Genomic DNA, 11371 nt, shown 5'->3' with positions numbered 1-11371 from the left:
AAAAAAAAAAAAATTAAACACGATTTCTTTTCAAACACAATGCATTTTGGTCTATATTTGCTGATGTAGTCAGCACCAATGCACACTTTTTTTTGCAAAGACTTCTGGGAAATTGCTAGTGGACTTGATTTTGGATTATTCAGACAACACTACAAAATGGCAAACATTCTATATAGTGAGTTGGGAAGGAATTTGGACATAGCCACTATTGTTTCCATATCTCCGAGAGGTAAATGTAGGGATAGGGAAGCAATCCGGATTCTACCGTACTATCTTCAGATTTTGAAAACTGTATTTGAAATTCATCAAACTGAACCAGGAGAAGACAAAAGTGCTGCCGATGTAGAGGCTATAATGTGACGCACCTGGAGGAAAGAGCATCCAGAAAGTGAGGAGCGGCGCTCCAAAGAAGAAGACATTTAATGAGAAATTCTTTAAACCGGCTTCAACGCTTAAGGGTATAAATGTTAAGATGAATTTATTAAAAAAATAAATTACACAAAAAGAGAGGAAAAAGAGATATTAGCAGTGATACAGTTATGCGAGACTCATCTGCACACTCATAGAGATCCACTAAAGGCGATCATGAAAGAAGATGCTGATCTAATTTGTCATTTGGGTTCAAACAAACCCAGTGTAACTGGATCATTCAGTTAATGTGAAAGGTCACTTAACCCATTGTGCCTCCAGCTAATCAGAAGTCAAATACACTCCATTATGCTGAGACAAGTCATATGAGGTAAATTAGATTATTAATAAAGAAGAACAAAAACATAGAACTCTTCTAATGAGCCACTAACTCCATTAAAAGAGGTTTTGTCCGGGATTGGGACAACAGATGCTGACACCTGAGGTGTGCGTACAGAAATGATTGAAGGCCTTTAGAGTTTAAACTTCCAATTTCACTGACATTCTCTGTTTTTATTATCAAGAGCCTGAGATTTAAATATTCTTGTTCTGAGACAAACGGATCGTGATGAAAACCCAGACATTGAGAAGTCGAGTCCACGCATCAAAAACAGGGAGGCGTGAAAAAGGAAGGAAGTGTCTGAAAACCCTCAGACTCAACGAAGGATTTGGGAAGGGGATAATTCGTTCCTCTCTTCCTCGCTGAATTGGATTTCCATTTTTGGCGAGGTTAAAGTTGTCCACCCAATCGCTCGCGTTAGCTTTGACATATCGCTCCATCTGAATGGCGTAATTTGCTCCAGAGGTAATGCAACATGAACGGATCTGCATGCAAATGCGGCGCAAACGTCAGATCAGCTTAGGGATGGAGCAGATTAGGCGTTGCGCGGGACACCTTTTGATCCGTTATTTTACTCGCGGATCGGGTTCACCTCCCGAGCCACCTCCTCACCTGGCTGTGGGAATGTGTGTGCACGCTGTCATCCACGGCTTCACGGCGAGGAGATTGGGTGCGTTTTGACTTGTGTGGCAGAACATAAATCTCCCATAGTGAGTGCTCTCTCCTTCACATGCTTCCTCTCCCTCTTTCTCTCTGGAAAGGCAGTCAGTTCGTTGGGGACACTTCCCTTGTGGGTGTTAGGATCTCTGTGGGGGGTCACAGGTCAGCTAGCGGAGGAAGCGACAAGCTGTGAAATGTAAAAGACCAATTTCTTCCACATGTTTCAGTGCTGGGAGAACACTGCCAAGCTGTCAGCCGGCATCACGTTTAAAATGGGCCAGGGTGCTACCCAGCAGACCTGTCACAACTCATTTGTAATTAAAAAGCCTGTGTGATGTTTAAAGCAGAGCACCCCAGAAACTTTTAAGGGCTGTTAAATAAAGATGAGCTGTGCGTGCAAAAAAAGAAAGAAAGACGAAGAAAAAAGGGCAGTGTATTAATAACAAAGATGCTGGCCAGTCGTCTTTGTAGTAAATCAATACCAAATGAGCCGGTGTTTGATTTCTGGCAACGGCCATTAAGGTTGGATGAATTACTAAGGCGGTAGGCATGAATATCCTGCTCCTAAACTATGAAAGTAGATTTTTTTTTGCTGTATTCAAAGTCATTAATCCAAATTTAAAGGGTTAATAGATCACCTTGCCTATGTATTGGATGGACATACATCCCGTTGTGGTCATTTTGTGTTTTCAATGTAAAAGCCCCACTCAAATCATCTTTTGATTCCTTTTAAAAGCGTTCCCAGTGGTCTTTTAGTTGTGATTAAGCTGCTTTTAGTCATTTTCTAGGACATAATTTCTGCATAGCATCAGAAATTTGTTCTTGTCTCAAAGTTCTAGACGGGACTGTTGGCACAGAGTATGCCTCGCATCATGTCCCATCATCTCTCCTGCTAGCTCCCAACCCCAACTTAACATTACAAATACAACAAAAATGGTAAGCAAAATTAGAGTTATCCAGCTATACAGTTTTGAGTCAGATGCCAGTTCAGACGAGAAAAACAAAGACCTTCATGGATCTATTTGTCTGCAAGTGGAGGCATCAGAATGAAGCAGAGCATGAAGCTTGTAGTCTGCAAAATGTAACGAGCTATTTTTTAATTTACCCCTGATTTAGAATAATTTGACTAAAAAATACTCAGAAACACAATTATAACCCTAATTTTCTTTATATATGTAATCCATCATCAAAAAAATGCTAAAAGAAGATGCTAAAAACGCAATACAATATTCAATACTAATAGTAACATTTCTCTGCAAATATAAGGGTGCTTTACCCCTATACATAGACTGGGTTTGATTGAGACGGTAAAAATATTTCAAGTTAAACTCCTTTTACCAAACTCCTTTTACCATGAAGAAAAAAGCAGCGAGTACACATATAGTCTATACTTTCATTTTTTTCATTTGTTTTAAATATTTTTTTTCTACTTCATGGCTTTGGTATTTTTTGCTTTACTTTTGCCCTTTAGTCAGAATTACTTGTTTGCACGTTAGCATTCACACCTCAAGTGAACCAAACATACCAGGATTTTCCTTTTCAGGTGGCTCAAGGTTGGTTAGTTTGGTCCACATCAAGTTTTTGTCACCAACCAAATGAAGGAGAGAAGTAATTTGTCCAGACCAAATGTGTCAAAGCGAATGCATCTTAAGGGAATGCTCTTGCACTGGGATGTATGATGATGATGATGTAGTGTATTAGTCAGTGGATTGTTTTTTTGTGTGTGTTCTTTTTCAAGCCTTATATCCCTAAACCACCAAAGACTGTGACTGTGTGACATTTCCAAGCAGTTTGTTCTGTGCAGAACATAAAACAAGCCCAAAATGACTGTCAAAATTTGACTATTTAGAACTTTTTGCTGGAGTATCCAAGGATGAAGCAGAACTGACACTTCTCAATAGGAATGTTTATTGCTTTCCATTTCAGTCTAAAATGGTCTTTTAGCAAATAATTGCTTCTTATTTTGTGTTTTCCACGACTAAATGAGTAGAGAGTATATATAAATTTGTTGAGTGTATTTTAACAGTGAGCAGCCTTTTTGTCTTTGAAGTGCTTTTCATTCTCTTTATCCGGTGATACCCTCAAGCGTATTCCCCACAGTGGAGAGTTTCTGCAAAGTGAAGCCTGCCATTCTTCTTTTCCCAGCGCTGGTGACATTAGGATGACATTATCTCCCCACTGCGGCCTAGTCAGGGGTTTTTGCGTGGGAGCCCTACCTGGGAGAGACGAGGAAGAGCAAGCGGAATCAGCTGACAGATGGAGACAAGACCCCTGATGCGAATGCAGAACAACGGGCTCTCCTCTGCAGCTGGGGCCGGCACACAGCTGGGTTTGGGACTCGGGCTGGGGACAGAGAAGTGAGTGGGACGGGGGCCGAGGCTGGGCTTGATCGTGATGGATTTCAGGTTTGATCGCAGGAGGGTTCAGTGCCACCATGGAGAGCTCAGACTGCACAGATGTGCCTGGTGGGAGCCCTTTCACCTGAAACACAACAATCCATTGGGAGGTGGGTTAACTTGTCTATTACATCAGTGTTTGTGTTTAGTTCATATAGCAGAAACTATAGAAATAGCATTTTATTTTATTAGTTGTATTAAGAAAAGAAAAACTCGTTCCCATGACACAGCGGAACTCTATTTTTAATAATACTTAAGTCGTGCCTCTGAGTAAGAGACCAAAAAAGAGGGCACAGAACTTTGCTCTGGTTTTTAATTTGATTAAGATGTTTACTAATCTGCTCAGTGAATCAGCTCAAAGCATCTGGAATTGTTGGGCAAAGATGGGCTCTTTTCTGCTCTCCAGGGCCAATTTCTAGTTTCTTTGTGTGAGATTTTTATCACAGATACAAACAAATATTCTATCCCAATCTTTTCATCCTGCCTTCTAAACATTCTAAACAATGGCTTAGCATCAGATAAAGGGAAATGCAGTGGAGATTTTTTTAGAGGGGCTCTTTTTAAATGTGTTTTTGTTTGTAAATTATTGTGAATATAAAGGAATTGAGTATTGTTTTGCACCTGAAAATATAAGTTGCAAAGCCAGTGGTCCAGGTCAGAGCAGATTTGGGCCTCGATCTTCCTAAATTGGTCCATTTGTTGGTTGGGCTCCCCCCTCAACAATGGAGTTTTGAACCTGAGTTGGTCACACCAACAAACTTCAAGCTTTCTCTCATTTTTTATACATCTTAGTGTTAAAATGTAACATTTTAGGTATTTCACATCTGATTAGACTTTTATTTTACGCACTTGCCCTGGACCAGACAGAAGCTTGGCCCACAAATAGGAAAAGCACCCCAGGATAGAGTAGAGCTGACATGGCCGCTGTGCCCAGCTAGGTTGATGAGCTGGAATACCAGGACCATGGAGGGGCTGACATCACAGGCAGCAGGTAAGTTCTACGGACACAGTGCAGTAAAAAAAAGTTTAGTTCTGATTCCCATGGATTCTTTAAAGCTAGCATTAGATAAAAAAAAAACCAAAAAAACATGCACAGTAAACAAATACAACACCTTCCGACAAACTTAACATTTAATAGTCTCAGGTGTCATGTTCTATATTCATAAGAGTTAATGTGTCTTTTTACGATTGAGTGTTGATGTGTGCACATGTCAACGCATTCTCACTCCCAACTTGTCATATATAAACAATTCATTTCTTCCCTGTCATTTTTTTATGTTTTGGGTGTCCCAAACTTGTCGTGTTTTGATGTGCTTGCTGTTCCCATTAAATCAGGAGTCCCCAACCTCTGGGCCGCAAACCGGACCTGGCCCTAGAGCTACTTGGTTCCGGGCCACAGACAGGGAAGAAATACATACGCTAATCACGGGTCCCCTAACCCCCAGGACGCGGTAACGGACGCAGAACTAGTCTAATCTTAATCTTAACCTTAACCCACTACAACTTCTTGTACCTTAACCCTAACCCAGTACCGGTTTCGCGTCCATTACCGTATCCCAAGAGTTGGTAACCCATGATTTATTGGTAATAGCAGAAGTTTGGGACACCCAAAACGTCAAAAAGTGACGTGAAGGGGCCCCAACTATAAGTCCATATATAAACAATTGGGAGTGAGAATGTGTAGCTCATGTATGTGTACTTTGCAATCAATGTCATGATTAATTTGTCCTAAGTTATACGTATATGTATATAGTTTTTAAAAAAATACTGCATAACCAAAAATGTTCAAATACAACATCCAGTTATATAATATATCTACGACTTCTTTAATTAAATCCCTGCTCAAACAAATTCAAAATCTACTTCGATTCAGAACAAAAATCAAATTACATCAAATTAGGAGATTTAAATAGTTAGATGTCTAAAATTTTGATATAATTTCTGAAATTGTATTTTTTTTCTCCAAGTATCTGGCTTTAACTTGGATCTTGAAAAAAAATAATAGGGACAGTAAGTAAATCTTTGTAGCACTTTTCACAGACACAAAATTAAAACAAGATAAAACCAAATAACTAAACAAGTCATTTATAGGTAAATGCAATAAAACATGCTCTAGCATTATAAGTAAAACACAAAATGTTGAGTAAAAGCTCTTCTAAATAAAAATGTCATAACCCTTATTTTGTGTTCGGGTCAAAATTAACCCATTCCCAAGTGTGAAAATGGGTTAATTTTGACCCAAAGGGTTAACGTGAGTCTCAAACTCAAAAGTATTGTGTTAAAAATTGTTTGATTTATTTAATAATTTTCATTCTGTATGTTTGCAACAGAATTTCCAGCCCGTGCTTTTTAAAAATTGCCTAATAGCACGTGTTGGACTGTTAAAGACAGAGCATAAAGGAAAACTTTGCATCGCTTTTGCAATATGAACTGACAGCCTCTGAATTAGAGATCCAGCAAGGCCACCATCAGTCAAACTGATAACATTACGTTTGTCTTGTGTGGAGCCAAAAGAGTTGGTCTTTAGCTGTCAATGGAAAACAAATACATTCATATTTACCTAGAGAATGTGTTTGCTTAAAAAATGAACTGACAGTAAGGTGTGTGCCATGTCATCCATCACTGGCTGAAATATTTTATCCCTTTATTAGTCGTAATGGAACATGCAAAGGACTTGTTTTAACACATAAATCATGTGTAGCTCATTCACCCCCAACAAATCTGCAAGGAACCTACCAGATGATGGGTAGTAGTGAATGACTCAGGTCATCCATTAGAGAATAATGTCATGGATTTGAGATGCAAAGGATATTGGGTTTATTTGTATTATTCATTTTTGAAGGAAATATGACCCGACAATGCTTTGGAAGGCTCTTCTTCCTTGTAGGTCGCATGTATGAACACAAGGAGCTTTATGCTTTCTGTCAATTTGGTAAAATTGGATTTTATGCCTCTAAATAATTTCCATTTCAAGGACCATGGTCCATCAGCTGTATCCTTGCTACATTCCCGAACTTGCTGAATGTTTTGATTATAAGATTGCTTCAGTTTTAAAAGTGCACAAAGTTTTTGAAGGGTTTGAAGAAATTTCTCATTCATTTTCAATGGGGCTAAAAAAAATTTATAAATTGTGTAAAATTTTAAGAACCATAAAATATATCAATAGCAAAAGTACAAGCACTAATGGGTCCCCCCAACCCCCAACGCGGTGAACTTTTCGATACCAAGATTTCTGAAATCGCTCAAAGTATAATAGAGTTTTTATGTGCTGAAAAACGTATAGAGCGGAGCAGGAGAATCAGAATAGTGTGAACGCTTATAAAGCCGTATGGACTTTTGCCACTCTGCAAAAACTTTGTCCATGTAAACCACATGAATTTCCTTGATTTTGTCTAAAAACAGCAAAATCATAATTAAAAGATCACTGGGAGCGCTTTTAAAATTCATCAAAAGATGATCAGAGTGGGATTTTAAAACAGGACACATGGAGAAAAATTCTATTGACAGTCATAAGACTAAAAAAAAAAAAAAATCCTCATACAAAAAGGTTAAAACTGAATCGTCCTGACTTCTTCCTGTAATCTTGCTTTAGTTTTTTTTTTTTTTTTTTTTCTCCATTTTCGTTGATCTACCTGGCAGTAAAACCAGAATGTGGGAAGATGCACGATTGTTTCTGTGGTCTGAAAGTTGAATTAATCTTTTTCAACTCCTCACAGATGTTCTCTAAAACATCCACAGCTCAACTGCACAGTTAGCTCCAAATCCAAGCGCAGACAGACAAAGCAAATGGTGAATTCAAAAAGTGAAGAGAGCTCCAAAGGGAAGAAAAAGAAAATAAGCTCCTAGCCTCCTCTTACCATCACTAATTCCTCATTTCCTCTTAGAAGAAACTGCAAGTATTCTGAAATTGCACACTATCGTGTGGGCAAGAGGAGGGAGAGGCAAGAAAAAACACAGCTAAGCCCGTAGTCTCAGACAAATCTGATCAGCATTTCCACAGCTGTCAATGAGAAAAACAACAGCTGGTTTGTCTGTAAAGTACAGCTCATGGTTTAGGAAGGAGAAGAGGAAGAGAAGAGTGACATGAGGCATTTAGCTTACTTAAACCTCCTTTTTTTTGTTTTGTTATACCTCTGAATCAGATCCCAGGTCTGCATTCAGTTCATGCCAGCTTTTACCCCATGCTTTTATGTTTGATGGGAGCTGGAGACAATATTATCAGGAAGCGGAGTGAATACACCCACCAGCACATTGACAGTGTCCACATGTGCGGAATGCTCCAGCTAGCCCTTAAACAGTTGCCATCCGAGCTTATACAAGTCTGTACCAGATCAGAAGGGACAGGGAATTTCAAAAGGCTTCTGTTTCAGGTTTTACTTGAGGATCTTTTGTCCCAATCAAACATCAGTGATAACCACGTCTAATCCACTGGTCAATGTCAGCCATCCAGAAGTGATTTTTTTTTTTTTTTTTAAAGATTAGAGCTGCAGCTATAGAGGATGGCTGCCTTCTCATCAAGAGGTTTATGGCAGTGGTAGTGACGTGTATTTCATCTAATATAATCCGCCGTGTTGGTTCCTCAATAGGACCATATGGGAAAACATATTTATTCCCTTTATATTTCAGAATGAGGTAAAGCTGGATTTTTTTTTCCTTTTTTTTGAATAAAAATAAACCATACTGTCAATTCTGTGCAACTTTTCTAGTTTCTGGTTCAGATACTCAAACTGTACTTTTCCCTCCAATAAAACATTACCTCCTTTATACCAATGAATAATTGATATTAGGTTTGATTTACATGCACGGATTAAATGCCATGTTTGAGAAGTTGTTGTTTTATTCATCTGGATGTCCCCGGGGATAAACTTAGAAGCCGTGTGTGGCATATTTTCATATGCTGCTTTTCACAGTAATATAACTTAACCCTCTCAGTCTGGGAACTCCGTCTTCTCTGAAATCACTTAAAGCAGTAAAGAGGAACTTGCAGAGTAAAATTTCACTGTTGTTGTACTGAATCTCTGCAACATCAGTGAGCATTGGAAAATTCAGGCCACCAGGGTGTCAAAAATGGGTTAAAATGTTCTTTTTTTTCCTTACTAGATTCTTTTTTCCTTGGGATATAAAAATCTATTAAAGTTGTTATATTTTATATAATAAAATGAGCATTGAGTATTTAAAACCTGTAATTTTAATAGGAAAAAACATTTATTTTTTGCTAATCAAAAAATCTAGATATTATAAATTGTTTTAGAGTCATCAAGCTATATTTACAATAAAAAGGTTTTAAAGAAAGAGTTTAAATTTGTCCATATAACTAAACTAATATATTTGTTGTGTTTTCTACATCAAACATTGAGAGTTTATAAGGGTGGAGAGATATTTGACCGTTTTTTGGTTTCCTTAGACTACAGTCACATATCCCAAATATATCACAGCACGACGACCTAAATACAAGTTTTTCTTCAAATTTGACAGGTGACCACATGGCGGCATTTGTAATCGGAAGATGGCAGTCACATTTTTGCATATTGCTCTCTGCATTCATGACCACACCGAAGAATTTTTAAAAAACTAGGTGGCGGCATGAAATCTTAAAGATTCTCATTCCCAAGGTGTCACATATTACAGTATGGTTAAGGACCCATCTGTGTCAGTTATTGACGTTTTGGGTGTTCCCAACTCGTCATTTTCTGACGTACTGGCTGTTCCAATTAAATCAGGGGTCCGGTTATTTTGTCGGATGTGGTACCAGACGCGGACCAAACCTTGGAGAATGGTACCGGCCAGGTAACCCAGTACCCTAACCTGGTACCAAAACCCGTGGCTACTACACATCTGGTACTGTGTCCAGAACTTGTACCGCATCCGATACTGAATCTGGTACTGATCAACGTCTGGAACCAATCCGCACCCGGAACTGGTACCGATCTGTGCCCAGGACAAATACTGACCCGTGTCCCGTACTTGTTCGGTACCAGGTTAAGGTTGGGTTTAGGGTACTGGTGCATCCACATCCCTGGCCTGGAGTTTGAGGAGCCTTGATTTAATTAGACGAGCTAGCACTCCTAAAAACAATGAATTGGGGACACCCAAAATGCCAATTTCTGACGTGGAGGGTCTTTAACCATGTGTCAATATGTGACGACTTGGGAATGAGAATGTGTTTCCCCGTCGCTGTGGCAGTTGTATTTCTGAACGTAGCACATTAAAGTTTCTAACTTGATACTAGAAAATTGGCGATTAAAAAAATTAATATTTAGGACATGACTGTATTTTTGGGTTGCTATAGAAACCAAGTGTCTATACTTCCCCATTACCAACACAGGGTTAAAAAAAAACAGAGATCATAACCACCATGAACAGGCTCTGGTTAATCGGTAGATCGTTGTGGTAGAAGCGGCCACGGTGCTCCGTCGGCTCCGTGGACATTCCCGCGTCCTGCTGCTTGTTCAGACCGCGGAAAGCAAGAGTCGAACCCCCTAGACGGCTGTGGAGCGTCACCCGGATAGAGTAGAGGCCTCTGGGAAGTTTGTCTCTGGTGGCTCTTAGGCAACACACACGCACCTCCACAGGCTGAGGAAGGGAACTCCCGTCACTCTGGAAAAAACAAAGTGCAATACTTTCAGTTTTATTATTATAATGCATCCTATTTGTTCCAAAAAACTTTGCAAATATGTATAATTTTATCATTTCTGACACCCATCAGAAGTTTACAAAGAAGACTTCACATAGTAAAAAAACTTTATATGTTTTGCTTAAATATGGATGGAATCTTGTAGGCTGAATGTAAACAATAAACACTGAAAAATTAAACTGTTCCTTGACAAAAAATACTATTTTGCTTCATCTTTAGCAGGGGCGGAGTTAAAGGGGGCTGAGCAAAAAGATTCCCCCCCTAATTTCTGAGCTAATATTAGTGTCATTATTGACAAATTTTAGAAAATAACAATAAAATTTACATTAAAATAAATTAACATTAAATTAAAATAAAATGGCCTCATTTTCCACCCTTCTAAAGTCTTCTGCCCCCTACCGGTCCCTAATTTAATGGTCTTGCTCCGCCACTGTTCTTTGGCATGATGTTTTTCTTTAAACAAACACGTTTCTGTTTACTATTTAGTGGCCTTTTACGATTTGATGTGAGCCCTAAAATGTGTTGTGTTCCAGGACCTGAGAGGTTTGCTAGAAAATCATGAATAAACCACCCAAACCAAGAAAAAAAAAACAAGCTTTTGTGTCATTCAAGATTTTTAAATTGCAGCCCTGGAGCCTTCTACAAAAAGGCCAATTCACTTTGATTCACAACATAAAAATTTTAGCATGTTTTTCTTATGCCTGATTGGGGCACAAAGGTGACAAAACCAAAGCATCATTAAAAAAGAAAAAAAAAACTACCACAGAAATAAAAGTCAGGGATTTAGTGCAGCTGATGCCCTCCTTCTATGAAGCTGCATTCAAAGAGTCGAGGCTTAAGGCCCCTAGACCCTGCTCAAGGGCACATCAGCATTTATTGTTATCAGGGGTTTGATTAACCACCGAGATGAAGGTTTCAAAATGCCAGCCTTCT

General features: G+C 38.9%; 1 protein-coding gene and 1 long non-coding RNA gene across 2 annotated transcripts in view; one reads left to right on the top strand and one right to left on the bottom strand.

The window, feature by feature from the left end:
• Positions 1-11371, bottom strand: part of ofcc1 (orofacial cleft 1 candidate 1) — a 79157-nt gene that overhangs the window by 46693 nt on the left and 21093 nt on the right. Inside the window, exons 11-14 of the mRNA XM_036217419.1 lie at positions 10159-10401; positions 4654-4802; positions 4426-4540; positions 3625-3889 (exon numbers count right to left, since the gene is read on the bottom strand). Of these exons, the coding sequence (XP_036073312.1) occupies positions 3625-3889; positions 4426-4540; positions 4654-4802; positions 10159-10401 (772 nt within the window). The remainder of the gene's footprint in view (positions 1-3624; positions 3890-4425; positions 4541-4653; positions 4803-10158; positions 10402-11371) is intronic.
• On the top strand, positions 3840-4828 carry LOC118600254. The gene is made up of 2 exons (XR_004949864.1): positions 3840-3914; positions 4668-4828. It is a non-coding gene; the product is annotated as an uncharacterized LOC118600254 (long non-coding RNA).

The sequence above is a fragment of the Oryzias melastigma genome, linkage group LG20 (assembly GCF_002922805.2).
Source record: "Oryzias melastigma strain HK-1 linkage group LG20, ASM292280v2, whole genome shotgun sequence".
Taxonomy (NCBI): Eukaryota; Metazoa; Chordata; class Actinopteri; order Beloniformes; family Adrianichthyidae; genus Oryzias; species Oryzias melastigma.
Note: the sequence above shows the minus strand (reverse complement) of the source record. Positions and strands in the feature narration are given on the sequence as shown.